Raw genomic sequence first — 15273 nt, forward strand, 5'->3', positions numbered from 1 at the left:
GGGTGAGGTCTCCCATGAACTGATTTCATAGCTGTCTTTGAGGGACTGTTTTGCATGCTGGGGTTACTTACTTACATGTCATAATTTTGTGATTGAGTTTTAGGTACGTTATAAGTAACTGCATTGCTTTTGATATTTATGTAAAACAATTTTGATTAATTGGTTTTGTGCCCGTTAAAGTTACGAAAGGCCATCTATTTAGGGTCTCGTAAAGCACAGTGGTGTGGTTTCTCAGGCAGGGTGGGCCAGTGCTGTCCCCTGTTGATCCTACAAGTCCTGCTTTGATAAGTGAACAGCTGTTCAGTGTCCAAGTGGAGGTTGCAAAAGTAGAAACTCGACCTCAGTCCTAGACAGCACTTGGAATGGTTGATCTTGACCTCATTTCTGTTTCCAGGTTTGCATTAGTAAAGTACTATCTCTCTGTCTTTTTTTTTTTTTTTTTTTTTTGAGACAGGGTCTCTGTCACCCAGACTGGAGTGCAGGGGTGCCATCATAGCTCACTGCAGCCTCAAACTCCTGGGCTCAAGCGATCCTTCCACCTCAGCCTCCTGAGTAACTGGGATTGCAGGCATGTGACACCATGTCCAGTTTATTTAAAACTTTTTTTGTTTTTTTTTTGTAGAAACAGGGTCTGTGTTGCCCAGGCTGGACTCCAACTCTTGGGCTCAAGTGATCCTCCTGCCTCGGCTTCCCACAGTGTTGGAATGACAGGCGTGAGCCACCATGCCCAACCAGTAAAGCACTTCTGCACAGTTAGCGAGACAAGGCAGTTCACCGCCCTGTGCCCATGGAGTTCCACATGGAACCCAGATGCCGGTTTCCCTTGAGTGTGGGTTTTGCATGTCACTGCAAGTGAAACTTTGAAGTCTAGTGAGAGAAGACGCCTCCGATGGTCTTCTTCCGATGTCGTGGTGCATGGAGGATGTTTCCTCAGCGTGAAGTTAGAGGCAGCCCCCAAGCTTCAACAGTCCAGATGTGAGGTTTATTACATTATTGCTGATGTCAATGTTATTTCTCATGACCTTTTTTTCCTCTCCCCCTAGAAGAAAGACATCCCAAAGAGGCCTTTCTCCCAGTGTTTATCCACAATTATTTCTCCTCTGTTTGCAGAGGTAAGGTACCTGGCTGGCCTTTTCAGAGTGGGAGGCGGGGAGGGAGAAGCTGGGCACACGTCAGTGGTGATGTTGCTGGTAAGAGTTGGGAACATTAAGACAAGCTGGCAGAGACTTGGAAGCCCGCATCGTGTCTCCCCAAAGGCTGCCAGCACCAGTCACCACCTTCTGCCCCGCTCTGTCCTGGGTGGTGCCTCTGTTGAGTCTCCCTGGGAGGTGCCCGCTCTGCTGCAGCCTGGAATGTGTAGACCGGATGACAGTCATCAGCCTGAAATCCTGTGTCATCCATTGTGCTGCTTTTTAGCAAATCTCATTGGGTACAGCCTGCTGTCTTTGCCTCAGACCAATTTCTGGCCATGTGAAAAGTACATTCTTAGTTCTAAGTAGACGCTGGATGCCCTGGAGTCCTCCTGTCTTCCCTGAGCCACGTGCTTCACTCAAGTCCCTCTTCTGCTCAGCAGTATGGCGCCCTCCCTGTGCCTGCCCTCCCTGCTCCCTGCCTTCCCCCACCTGCCTTCCCCCCAGCCTCTCCCTCCCAGAGGAAGGTGCTCCCATGGCTGGCCCCAGCGCACACTGTATTTTGAGAAATTTTCAAAAGTAGGCTTTATAAGAGTGAAGATTGTTCTGCATCTGGTTAGCAGCGGATTTGAAAATAAGCTGGAAGTCACCCCACCTTTCTTGTTGTGCCCCTTCCTGGCTGAGGCTGCCTTTGAGGTACTCACCATGGGCCACATGTGTTACTTGTTTGCATGGGGATCTGGCCCTCTCGGGGCACTTTCCACTGTGGCTGTGTTTTGGGGTCCTTGTCCTTGAAGGGGAGGCCCTCGGGAGGAAGTGTCACAGGAGCTCATTCCCCTCCCCTGCGCCTGCATCCCGCAGCGGGGGAGTCCTGGCTGTGGGGCTGTGCCTGGCCAGCCACGGTCCTGCCAGTGCCTCTTCCCAGCCCTCCAATGAGCCTTCACCCATTGCTCTGCCCAGCAGGTGCCCTGGGGGGTTTGTTTGAGGGCATCTGACCTGGCAGGTTGAGGGCAGGTGAGAGCAGCGCTGTGGGCAGAGCCCGAGGCCTCACCTGCAGCTTCTGTGGGAAACAGCTGAGCCCACTGGTGTTGGGGAAGCCACAGGGCACACGGAGGCCCTACTGGATAGTGTCCCGCTCCAGCCGTGGCACATGGTTCCGGGCACCTGTTTTTTTCCTACCTAGGATGTCCATGGTAGAGCACCGTCCTGCTTTTCATTCTGTCCCTTGGGAATTGGCCCTGTGGGTTTTCCAGACTGTGCTCCAGGAGAATCGTTTGAACCTGGGAGGCAGAGGGTGTAGTGAGCTGAGATCTCACCACTGCACTCCAGCCTCCCCACCCTCCCCCAGAAAAAGGAATCCGAAGTGACCTGGAGCCCGAGCCAAAGCTTTTCCCAAACACCCTCGCGCTGCAGTAGTGTCGTGGTCCACGCACCGTGTTGCTCCTTGAAAAGTGTGCTCCCCAGTTCTGTAGCTGGTGCGCCTCACGCTGTTCTTCCTGCTCATGTGTTTTCAGTTGAAGGAGAAGAGCCAGGCATGCGGAGGGAACTTGGGGTCCATTGAAGAGCTTCGAGGGGCCATCTACCTGGCGGAGGAGGCATGCCCTGGCATCTCCGACACCATGGTGGCGCAGCTCGTGCAGCGACTCCAGAGGTAACTGCCCGGGGCCCCTCCGGGCTGGGGATGCAGCGGCCTCTACTTGGTCCAGGACTGCTGCTGAGTTTGGCACTTCATTCTTGGCCTGTCTGTCCCTGTTACCTTGCAGGCCTCAGGGTGGAAGTAAGAGTTGAATTAGAGGTGACTTGGTTCTGAGTTCTAGAAATCAATGTGAAGGAAGGATCCGAATCTGGAAACTGCTGGAAAAGCCACAGGGCTTTGTGTATTTGTAGCTCTTGCCACGCAAATACAGGGTGGAGGTAAAATATCTGTCTCCTCTTAATTATGCAGCTTAATTATTGGCCAGAGAATGATCGTTCTTAGCCAAATGTTTGTATCTATCTGGTTTTCGGCTTTAAAGTTGAGTGTGAGAAATGCCAGCAGCTTGGGCATGGTCAACTCAGCGGGAGTGGGTACAGATGTGTTCACCATGAGTCGTGTGTGTCTGGCCTGGAAGCCTCCTGGGTAGGGGCTCATCTGTGCCAGCCTGGAGGGGGCTTTTGTGCCTGCCCAGTGGCCCCACCTGTTGCACGCATTATGGGTGAGGACTCAGTGGGGTGACGACCTCGCCCTCTCAGCTTGTTGTAGGAGTATCCATGGGAACCAGGCCCCTCCTGACTGACTGCCATCTGGCACAGGTGCAGGCATTGGGAAGCAGTGGATGTGTGCCAGGCAGCCGCTCTGTGTGACCCGAGGGTGATTTGTCACCTTGCTGTCATGTATCTTCAGCTGTCTAGGCTGATGCGCCTCCCAAAGCTGGCTGAGCCTCTGTGATCATGAGGGGCATTTCCAGGTCTCTCCTGAGACTGCGTCCCTCCTGACAGTACATAAAGAAGTTTTGGGCACGTGAGGTCCCTTTTGCCATTTGGAAATGATGGAAGGGACTGCCCACTGTCCTGTGAGGAGCCTCTCTAAGTGGGGACAGCAGAAGATAGCCATGATTCTGATGCTTCAGCTTTATGCTTCTGAACTCGGGTTCCGTAGCAAAAGATACTAGTTTTTTAGTGCTAGAAAGTAAAAATGATTTACTTGGCTGCCTTCAGTTGTGAAGCAATTGAAGGATGATCCCTCCCTCCTTTGATACTAAAAACAATATGGGAATAAAGGAAAATAGAATTAAAAAGTCACCATCTTCATCCAAACACAAACATTTTGATTTCTCAAACTTAGTATCACATACATCATTTGAGTGGCACTGATTTCTCAGAAGGAGCCTTGTAATAAAGCAAATAGAACAAAACCAGAAACAGGTGGAGGTGGTGCTGTCTTGTTTGGCGTTTTGCTCTCTGCTTTTTTAGTATTACTTTTAGAAACGATACTTTCCAGAATTGCCTGAAATTGTTATAAACTGTTTATAGACATGACGTGATTTCCCCAGCAGCTCCAGGGCACAGAGTGTGTGGCTTGTATGTGTTCAACTGATGTGTGCTTCCCCTTCCCAGCACCCTCCTCCGCCCCCGCTCCCACCCCCGACCCCATGCCACTGCTTTCAGTTGTTAAGGCAAGTTGATCTGTACCAGTGCTGGCCAGTAGAAGTATGGCGGGGGGCCCACATAGAATTTTATGTTTTCTGTTGGATGTGGCAGCTCAAGCCTGTAATTCCAGTGTTTCGGGAGGCCTAGGCAGGAGGATTGCTTGAAGCCAAGAGTTTGAGACCAGCCTTGGCAAAAATAGGAAGACCCTGTGTCTACCCAAAAACAAACAAACAAACAAAGCCAGGCATGGTGGCTTGCACCTGTGGTCCTAGCTATTTGGGAGGCTGAGGCTGGAGAATTGCTTGAGGAGTTTGAGCCTACAGCTGTGATCACCTCTGCACTTCAGGCTAGGCAACAGAGTGGGACCCTGTCTCTAAAAGCCAAACAAAAAAAGATTTTCACATTTTCTAGTAGCCTTATTTTTAAAAAGAAAAAAGTGAAATTAGTTTCAACAACACATTTTTTAACCTGCCAGATCCAAAGTATTATTTCAGCATTAATATTTTAAATTTTTTGGGGGGACTATCTTTGGAATTGATGTGTATTTTACACTTAGCGCGTCTCCATTCAGACTCAGCACATGCCACGTGCTCACTGAGCATTGTGGCTGGGGTTGACCCTATTTACCCTTGTGCAGGTCTGTAGCTGCTGACGTCCATGCTGTGTTGGACTTCGCAGTGATTCATGAGGGAGGCCGAGTCGGTGCGCTCTTCCTTTGTCTGTGATGAGTGCCCTTTTTCTCGCCTCTGTCCTCAGACGACCTGCCTCTCGGTGTGCTTATTGTCTCCCCTGCAGGCTTGGCTGTGGCATCCACTTCTTTCTTTTCTGCTCCTGAAGCTCCCTCTGAGCATTCACCCCCAATGGCTGCCAAAACCATGGTGGCCATGGCTTAGACTTCCTGCCAGTTTTGCTCCGAACACGTCATTTCAGTGGATGACTATAGGAAAAATGAGAGCTGCCTCTCATCTGAAGCATTTTCAGAGCCGTTCTGTCTCAGTTGCAATTAATGTTTGCATTCTTTTGTGTGACATCAACTCATCCCATGATTTAGTCATTGGTATTTCTTGAAAATTGAGTCTTAGGATCCATGGCTGTTAGGTGTGCTTTTGGAGGACCTTATGTAACCATTTGCTCTCTGGTAGAGTGCCAAGTATTTCCAGGGCCTTAAAAGAGGGGCTCTGAATTGGAACGTTTGAGATAAGTCTCGTTAAATTAACATCCTCAGCCATCTCTCCTGGACATGTGACTTGGAGTCCATTGTAAAATGGTTGAGGGAATCTTGGTCATGAAGGGACTCCGTTCTTATCCTTTTTTGTATTCTAAAGCAAGACAATATTGTAGAATGTTTGGAAGACACAGAAATTACCCACTATCCCACCATTGTAGCCCAAATCTCAGCATCATCTTCGGGTGCATTGCCTTCTATGGTTATACCAGGTTATAAACTTACTGAATTCCCTTATCTACCTGCAAATTATAGTGCAGATAAGATTTTTAAGACTTTCTGTAGTATTTATTTAGGATACAGAATTTGTGCATGTAAACTAATATAGTGCACATACACAGGTTGAATATCCCAAATCCCCAGTCCGAAACTTTAAGCGCCAGCGTGAGGCTCAAAGGAACTGCTCTCTGGGGCATGTCAGATTTCAGGTTTTGGGATGCACACTGCTAAGTATAATGCAGAGATTCCCAGATCCAAAGCCAGAAGGGTTTCAGATAAGGGATGTGTCCAACCTGTAATTTTCTATGTACTTTTTAACTTGTACATAGTTTTAATATTGTGTGTATATATCTGTAGATATAGATAATTACCATTTTTAACCTCTATTATTTCAGTTTATGTAATTTACTTAACTGATTTTGTACTGTTGGGCATCAAAGTTGTTTCCAAATTGAGTATAATTACGAAAGTCCAGAGAAACATCTTTGTGCAGACGTGTTTTTCCTGCTTTGGGCCATATTTCAGAAGTAGTTCCAGGAAATAGATTCTTGGACTATCACTATTTTTGTGGTCAAAAAGGGTTTCCTGCACTCACATTAGGAATGTATATGCATCCCTGGAATCTTACTATGTCATTGTGTATGTATCAATTTTCAGGTTTTGAAAATTGATCATGAGTTAAAGGGTTATTTCCTGTTTTATTCACATCTCTTCAGGGAGTCTGAACCCATTCTTGCTTTTTGTGATGAACTCTGGAGTTTTTGTGTGAGGATCATGATTTTCTCAATCTTTATGTGCATTCTTTTAAAATTAGACTTATTAACCCATTGATATTTGCTGCACTTATTTTTGTATGACTTGCAATTTCCTATGAAACATGAGATTTTGGTTACTATGTGAATTTTTGCATAGGGATGAGAAATTGACATGTATTGACTTCTCTCTCTGTTTTTCCCTAGATATTCTCTAAGTGGTGGAGGAACTTCATCCCACTGAAATTCCTTTGGCATTTGGGGTTTTGTTTTTTCCCTTTTTCTTCTTCATCCTTCTTCTTTTCAAAAGTCAACGAGAGCCTTCGCTGACTCCACTGAAGAGGTGCGCCGCCGGGCGCCCACCCAGGGACACACACAGTCCTCGCTGTGCCGCAGCCAGATGAAGTCTCTCAGATGGGTAGGGAGGGTCAGCTTCTTCCAGCGATCATTTTATTACTTTTGTTTTTAATTTTAACCATAGTGCACATATTCAAGGGAAGTGTCTTTAAAAACAAAAACAAACCCTGAAATGTATATTTGGGATTATGATAAGGCAACTAAAGACATGAAACCTCAGGTATCCTGCTTTACGTGGAGAACTCCCTCTGGGAGCTGGAGAATCGCTCTGGTGGATGGGTGTACAGATTTGTATATAGTGTCATTTTTATGGAAACCCTTTCGGCGTGCATAAGGAATCACTGTGTACAAACTGGCCAAGTGCTTCTGTAGATAATGTCAGTGGAGTAAATATTCGCCAGGCCATAACTCGAGTCTATTGCCTTGCCTTTATTACATGTAAATTTTGAATTCTGTGACCAGTGATTTGGGTTTTATTTTGTATTTGCAGGGTCTGTCATTAATAATCATTAATGCCCCTCTCTTACAGAACACTCCTGTTTGTACCTCAACAAATGCAAATTTTCCTCGTTTGCCCTGCACCTCTTTTGGTACACTTAAAGGTTGATTTCCTTTTTCATTGACGGTACTATTTCTTAGTGTTTTAAATTGGAACATATCTTGCCTCATGAAGCTTTAAATTATTATTTTCAGTTTCTCCCCATGAAGCGCTCTCGTCTGACATTTGTTTGGAATTGTGCCACTGCTGGTCTGCACCAGATGGACCATCCTATCTATACGATTTTTTGTTGCACCTTGTAGTGGATTCTGCATATCATCTTTCCCACCTAAAAATGTCTGAATGCTTACACGAATAAATTTTATAACATGCTTATTTTGCATACTCCTTGAAATGTGACTCTCCAGAGGACAGGGCACCTACTGTGTACGTGTGGCTGTGCATGTGTACTCATGGCTGTGCGTGTGTAACAGGACACTTTGGAAGACTCCAGGGAGAAGTCCCCAGGTGTGGAGCTGCCGAGTGCCCAGTTCAGCACCCTGGACACCTTGTGCACCTGTTCACTGAGATGATGCGGTTGGAGGTTGCTGATCTGTGCAATTGCTATAGCGCTTGCCAGGGACCTTAAGGGTTGTTTTGCTTCTCTGAAAGGGGCCTGTGCTTGCTATTCAGGCAGCTAGCCGTGTCTGTTTTTCTTGGTTTGCTGTGGGGCCTTGCTTGGCGAGGGGGAAAAATCTGCGGGTTTCTGGAATGGGGAAGAATTCTTGCAGCAGCAGTTGACTGGTACATGAAGCATTCTTTGCTGTTTGTGGAAGCAGATTATTGTTATCTTCTGTGGGTGTGCCAGTTCTTGGGGAGTAAGACATAAGTGTTTTGGAAGCAAGAAAGTTTCTGTGTGAGCTTGGGGATGCAGCTTAGCTATCTGCTGGTCTAGTGGCCTGGAAGTCATGGGGAGGGGACAGAGCCCTGAGCTACAGATGCTTGAGCGGGTTATTGTATCAATTTGCTAGTGCAGTCTGGTTTTCAAACTCTAAAATTGAGGTATTTTATTAGAAGTGGATTTGGGTTGAACCCTTAATTTCTATAAGGGATATATTTTGGTTAGGGGAAATAGAACTGAGTTGCTAATTCTTATTGTACTTATTACTCTGCACAAGAATGTTATCTTGAACAATAAAATTGGAGATGATTTCATTTTGTTTCCAGGGAGTATTCTGTGTGTGGGAACCGTTGCCCTACGTGAGGCATGCAGCAGAAGCCAAAGGTTAGTTTGTCCTTTGCGAGATAACCACACAAACGAGTCTGTGTTCCCCCAGGGTGTGCCGTTAGCGGATTTTTAAGGGAGCCAGGGTGGACAGCAATTTATAGAGTTCTTCAGATTTACAAATGGACAATGATATCACCATTTTTAACACTGAAGCCAATCTCATGCCAGTAACCGTGGCTGTGCTATTCGAGGGACTGGGTTCTAATGAAGAATATTGGTATGAACAGGGGTCTCTGCAGTCAGTCATCAGACTAATCATACTCAGCTCCTTTTCCTGTGGACAAGTGATTCTCTGAGAGTTGACTGGCAGTGTTTCCTGTCAGTTCTGCCTCCTGTGGGAGATGGGGTTTGGTGGAGCTAGAAAGCAGCTTGCCTGTGTGTGCACTCTCTCCTGGGCTGTTACTTTCTGTAGACGCACACAGTCGGCTGAAATATTTTTAAGGGCAACTTAGCCAAGGAAGCTGGCCTTCGTGTAGCCACTTCCAGCCCTGCATTCAGCGAGAACCCAGGCACCAGGGTTGTCACCGGAACCTGCCTCAGCATCACCTGCCACTGGTCTGTAGCCAGGCCCGCGGGCCCAGCCTTTGAGACAGGTGTACCCTCACCAGTCTCTCAGTGCCAGCCCTGAGCTGCTCCCGGCTCAGCTGCCTGGAGCCTGCAGCCTGGGTGGGGGGATGCTCAGCCTCTGCGTCTGGGAGACGGGGGCTGGTAGCTCCTGCATTTTTGAGCTGTGTCTTGGCTGGCTGCTGCCGGTGAGATGATAGACACCAGTGTGGTGTGGGATGCCCTGGCTGCCTCCCGCTGGGCTCTGATTTTTCTTGGACGTGCATCTGCCTTCCTTACTCAACAGTTTTATTCCTGAGTTGCTTTTGTGAAGTGGCTGGTGTGGTTTTGGATGTAGCATTCTGTACCTTTCCTTTGGCAAAACGTGGTCAGTTTATAAACATTTTTGATATATTATTTCTTTCCTTAACACAGCTTCTGTATTTCTGCTATAAAACATGTCAGCAAAGGCAGAGTGAGCCTAACAGGGCACGTTCTTTAGCACAGGGACTGTGTCATGCAGGGGCCAGTAAAGCTCAAGAAAACAAGGATTTGCTGTCAGTGTGTGTCTCGTGTCCCTGACAGCTTTGAGAGTGGACTGCTGCCCACACCGTAGTATTTTCCTGCGGGCACACAGGAGGCAAAGGTGCTGGTCACAAATAGAACCACCAGTGTGCAGCAGATGATAGTTTGGAATCATTCAGAAATAAGTGAGGAGACTGGGTCATCCCAAATCTCCAGGAATGAGTGACTGGGGACTTCTTCTGGAGGGAGCCTGCTGCAGCTGTGTCACATGCCCTGGAGCCATGTGCTCTGCCCCTGCCTGCAGGCGGGAGGAGCACAGGCTCCAGGGCCCCTCCTTGCCTCACCTCAACACTTGGGCTTTAGAAACCCAATGCTGTGGTGTCCTCTCCACTTCCCTCCCACACATGCACATAGAAAATGAAGATGACAGACAGAGTTAGCCGTTTTGCCTTAAAACGTCAATATGCTGGATTGTGGCGTGAGGTATTTTATTCCCTTTGTTAGTACTGGAAACCGTTCTGGTACATCTTGTAAGGCAAATGATTAACACACGTCGGGCTCCTCGTCTGTTTGCAAGTCGCCGTTTCCAGGTACACCAGTCAGAGCTCCACAGAGAGGACATGTGTCTGGTCCTCGGGTGGGCAGCCTCTCCCGGCTGCAGCGCAGGGCACTGCAGAGAACGGGATGGAATTGGCTGTCCCCTCCGCTATCTGAGAAGGAGGAGGGCTTAGGAACACCGAGGGACACCATCGAGAACAGGCAGACATCTTCCGAGTTGGGGCCTGAGCCGCCATTGGAAACCGTGTTCCCTGTGCAGTCCAACTGACTACCCCATGCCTGGGAGGAACGAGTATAAAAAGTAAATGTTTCTGAAGACAGGCACGATACATACTACTAGAGGATGCGCGGTTTCAAACCACAGCTGCAGGATACAGGAGTAACGACGGGTGCCGGGGACTACGTACCATGACTTCATAGTGCTCTGCAGCCAGCACGCTCACTACACGCTCATCACGCAACACACCGCAGATGGCCCTGATCAATGACATACAGCTTTTCATGCTTGTGACACAGACAGCAAACACGGCTTACTATCTTCCCATTGCGTACAGCCCTCACAGTTCGGTGACAGTCCAGGTATTGCACTGGATCTCGGCTTTTCTTCACAGAAAACAACCCGCTACGGTTTGGAAAGAGTTACCACTTAACGATTTGGTCAACTTGCACCAAGAAGCAGGTCGGGCACAGGTGTTTTCAGTTGAGCGTGAAACCCCGCAGTGGAACGCAGTGTGCTGCAAATTGCTTATTAATCACAGGAGTGAGTCCTACTAACTTCCTATTATTACAAAAGTAGAAAGACTGAAAACGAAATCTGAAAGTGATCTCATTTGCTTAAGGCTGCGCTGAGTGTATTGCGAACACTGGGAAATCCACTTCGTAAAACGCAGCAGCCCAGGGGTGAGAATCATGTTTCCTTTTTTAGGGGAAAAAAACAACTTGCCCTGTCTTGTGTTAAACGGATGTGTGTGTACTGTTTTGCAGGGGCAGGGTGGAGGGGAAGATGGTGTTTGGCACTCGTAATGACAATGTTTTAATACTGGCACGAGCCAAAGAACAGCGCCCCCAGCGGGTGCCTGGAGGTGGGAGCGCTGTTCTGTTCAAATGCGGAGAAGACAGGGTTAAAAAACACGGCCGTGGAGACAGGAGAGGTGCTGGGAATTTTTGATTTTCAGACAGGTGTTAATTTTACCAGGCTTCATGAATGCAGAAGAAAGGAAACTTCTTCCAGGAAAGCAGCCGCTGCAGAAACAGCCGTCAATACACAAGAGACTCTTTGTGACTCAACACGGGGGCTCGTGAGGAGGAGCTGGTGGCACTGCGGATCACTTCCATCCACCTGCAACACAGGAAAGCCGGTGACACCCTCGGGACGCTGTAGTCAACCTTTTTCTTGTTTGGGCAGACTCAGGACGCTTGGGTGGGCATCACTTACAGAAACACAGGGTCATGTCATGCCACCTGGTTTGTAATCTGCCACTTCAGCAGAAGAGCAAGGCAACTCCCAGCACCCAGGCCTGAGACCTATGGGCCTGGGCACACAAGTAGGGAACTGGAAGTACCTGAGACCCAGGTGCCTTGCTGAGGTGACACGGCCCACTCCACTGGAGCATTGAGGAGTGAGGTGGCTTCTGGTTGCTGGGGAGAATGCTACCTATTTTCATGGACAGTGCAGAGAACAGTGGTGCATGCCATCCTGCTTAGTGGAAGCTCCCCACTCCTGGTTTTTTGAGACAGGGTCTTGCTCTGTCACACATACCGGAGTTGCGTGGTGCGGTTCTAGCTCACTGCAGCCTACCTCCTGGGCTCAGTCCGTCCTCCAGCATCAGCCTCCCAGGAGCTGCGCCAAATCTCCCTTTTATTTGTGAATTTGCTCTATACCAGTGGTTCTCAACTGGGAGCAATGCTGTCCCATGTGGTAAAGTCTGGAGACATTTTTAGATGTCATAGGGAGGGGTTGCTGCTGGCATCCAGTGGGTCGAGAGGCCAGGGATGCCGCTAAACACGCTGCAGGACGGACTCCCCAAATTACCTGGCATCCTTGTCCCAGGCCTTTCAGGATCTGGACTGCAAGGCTGGACTCTTTGCCACAATAATAACAAAATCCCAACATGGATAAACCCAGCTTTTGCAGTCCTTCAGTCCAGGATCAGATTTGAGAAGGATTCTCCTCTAGGTTCCTTTTTCAGGCACTACTGCTTAGGAATGTTAACTTTGGATGTCACAGGAGTTTTTAAACTCTGGTTTTAAAGCACTGTGCTAATTTACTGGAAGTGTACACTGTTCCTGACTGGCCTCACTGCTTTAGAAATCCTTGTAGAGTTCAGTATCAGTTCTCCTCTCCAACAGCAGCAGAAAAGCTGCTCCCTGAATGGGGAACTGCCCTGTCTGGTCTGCGGCCCGAGGACCCCTCCCTCCACCCCAGGGGGCGGCTCAGCAGTGCCAGCTGCCTGGGTAGTCTGCTTGGAGATGCAACTTGCAGAGCCCCACCATCTCTACTCAAAATATGAATTGCAGGAACAGCCTAAGCCTGACTCTGTTTCACTTTCATTTCTTGGCTAAATGAGGTCTGCAGCCCCTGGGTCCCATTACACCATGTAGGTGGTTTCACTGATAAGATAACCCCGAGGAGAACGAAGAGTTTTTCCTTCCTTATAAGGTCTCCTGGACCAGCATTTCTGCCATAACCCTGGCAGGAGCTGCGTGACTACAGGCCTAATACAGCACAGACTGAGAAGCCTGAGGTACAGTTTGGTTTTTGTTATTAAAGGCTTCCTCTGGGTGGGTAAAGCTAGGCCAGCAGAGGCCGGTGTAGCGGCACCAACTGGGGCTCAGCTTCACAGTCCCGGACATCCACTACATTAGAGACCTGCAAGCGAGCTGGCTAGGGCCTCAGCCGGGGCCTCCTGGGGGCATCTCACTTGGGAGAAATCCTGGTGTTTGGAAGAGGTGTTCTCTGCTGCAGGGCCCTGCGCATGGGAAAGGGGGTGTGTACCTTTCAAATGTGTACTCGCTTTCTGCCCTGAAGTAGTAGACGTGGGACTTGAAGTGCAGCTTGAACACGTGGTCTTTGTGGATGTTCTCGGATTCCGAGGGAATGGTGAGCGAGTATCCGAGAAGAGGCAGGCTGGCGAGGGGATGATTGTCCTGGAAAGGGGGAACGAAGCGGCTTTGGGGGGCAGCTTCTACTAGCGGGCCTGGCTGCTACCCCTCATTGGGCAGGGATTCTGGGAGCCCAGGCAGCTCCACCCTCGGGCGTGGGCCTGGAAGGGACTGTGGCAGCCAGCGTTGGCCTGTTTGTAGTGGCCCAGGTGGCAAGTCCCCACCCAGACTGAGCTGTGGATGAAGCCAACCCCATCCCTTGTCCAGCCAGAAGACAGGTGGTCCTTCAGCAGATGAGCATGTCAGCCTCTCCGAGAGCTGAGGGCCTCCGGTGGACAGGGCCTCCCCGGAGCTCAAGAGGCCAGAGTACTTCCTGAGGAGGGCAGTCTGCTGGAGAGAGGGGGGGCCCCTTCACATGCTGCCGTCCCCATGGTCCCAGGGCCACCCTGTGTGAGGCACTCACCTGGTGTGACTTGTAGAAGAACAGGCAGAAGGTTGTGAACACCACCCACAGCTTCTGCCACCCATTGCTGTTTTTGAATTTCCTCAGCAGGTTTCCAGACAATTGATTCTGAAAGGCAAGGTGGCCTATGAGACGCAGAGCCCAGCCGCAGCCTGCTCTCCTGAGTCCACGGTGGCTCCCCACTGGGCTGGGGCATGATCATGACTGAAGGATGTGGCCCCCGTGTGTGGGGAGACTTGGCAGGCCGAGGGAGCCTAATCTCATCACTTCCCCTTGTCACTTGCTATGGGGCATCTTGGGGGCCCTCTGCCCCCAAAAAGACACGCTGAGGTCCTCACCACCTTAGAACGCAGGGTTATTTGGACATAGGGTGGTTGTAGGGTAACTAGTGAAGATAAGATCACATGGGCCTAGAGCCAACCAGAGTGGGGTCCTTTGACAAGAAGAGCAACAGGGACACCTGGGGGGGAGTGTGCCCTTTGACACCAAGGCAGAAATGGGGTGCAGGACCCCATGTGCTGCCAGCAGGTGGAAGCTGAAAGAGGGAGAGGTCCATCTCAACAAGCTCAGACAGGGCGGCCTGGTCTCCAGAGCTGCAGAAGCCCTCATTTTGAGGCACCTGATTTGTGGCTTTCTCCTGGGAAATCCAGGCACCCTGCACAGAAAGCCGGGCCTGGGGTGCTGGTGAGTGGCTCCCACGTGCCCTCTAGTGGCCCGGGGGGGCAGCTGCAGCCCTGCCCGCCTCCAGGCCCCAAGCTGGCCCAGCCTCTGGGGTCACCCCTGGAATAGTACATTGGTTAGGGCCAGGCCCTGTAGCAGTGTTGGGACACACAGCAGCCCAGCTGGGGGCAGGGACAGGCACCCGTGTAGGTGCCCCCTCCAAAGGACCCTGAGCAGGTCTGCCACGCTCCTGACACACTGGTGGCTCATGCAATCCCTTTGCCTAAATGACATCACCAGCAGAGATTCAAAGCAATGGGAACGGGAGGGTGGAGAGGGCGGACCACCTTGTAAAGGCACTTCATGCCGCTGAATTGTTCACATAAAAATTGTTAAGTTGGCTAATTGTGTGGAATTGCTATTTTACCAGGAGAGAAAATAGAGACTTCTGAGTCTGCCTCAGCCCATGGCTCTGGGTACCCATCACTAAGCCTTGGTGCTGGGAGCTGGGATGACACAGTCTGATGTCCCTGCCCTCCAGTTCCTCAGGGTCCAGTGGGGGAGATGGACACCAATAGTGGGTCCGTGAGGGGTGGCAGGAACTAGAGGCCCTCTCTGTGGACTTGGTGGAATGAGAGGGACCCCGCAGACAGGGGGAAAGGGGTTCCAGGCTGGGCAGGCAGCTCCAGCCATCCATCTTCCTCCCCCAGTGGCAGAAAGGAACAAGAAAATGACAGGCTCCAGGTTCCCAGAAGGTGCTGGCAGCAGCTAGGGCTGGGCTGATGCCCCTGTGGCATCTGGTGTCATGCACCACAGTGGGAGGAAGGCGGCACGCTCCCCTTTC

General features: G+C 49.9%; 2 protein-coding genes across 11 annotated transcripts in view; one reads left to right on the plus strand and one right to left on the minus strand.

The window, feature by feature from the left end:
* The window catches only part of STK24 (serine/threonine kinase 24), a 130593-nt gene extending 122907 nt beyond the window's left edge, over nucleotides 1-7686 (plus strand). For 6 of the 7 annotated variants that reach the window (XM_012458639.2, XM_012458638.1, XM_012458641.1 and 3 more), the window contains 3 exons: nucleotides 1044-1112; nucleotides 2645-2781; nucleotides 6663-7686. In XM_012458639.2, the coding sequence (XP_012314062.1) occupies nucleotides 1044-1112; nucleotides 2645-2781; nucleotides 6663-6699 (243 nt within the window). In that variant the 3' untranslated portion in view covers nucleotides 6700-7686. Of the gene's footprint in view, nucleotides 1-622; nucleotides 714-1043; nucleotides 1113-2644; nucleotides 2782-6662 lie in introns of those variants that run through there. The other variant, XM_064362216.1, reaches the window with a different exon arrangement.
* FARP1 (FERM, ARH/RhoGEF and pleckstrin domain protein 1) overlaps nucleotides 6904-15273 on the minus strand; it is a 319687-nt gene continuing 311317 nt past the window's right edge. For all 4 annotated transcript variants that reach the window (XM_064362215.1, XM_021667903.2, XM_021667905.2 and 1 more), the window contains exons 25-27: nucleotides 13770-13877; nucleotides 13200-13351; nucleotides 6904-11543 (exon numbers count right to left, since the gene is read on the minus strand). In XM_064362215.1, the coding sequence (XP_064218285.1) occupies nucleotides 11462-11543; nucleotides 13200-13351; nucleotides 13770-13877 (342 nt within the window). In that variant the 3' untranslated portion in view covers nucleotides 6904-11461. The remainder of the gene's footprint in view (nucleotides 11544-13199; nucleotides 13352-13769; nucleotides 13878-15273) is intronic.

Source organism: Aotus nancymaae, unplaced genomic scaffold (genome assembly GCF_030222135.1).
Source record: "Aotus nancymaae isolate 86718 unplaced genomic scaffold, 86718_ANA_hifiasm-v0.15.2.pri h1tg000048l, whole genome shotgun sequence".
Taxonomy (NCBI): domain Eukaryota; kingdom Metazoa; phylum Chordata; class Mammalia; order Primates; family Aotidae; genus Aotus; species Aotus nancymaae.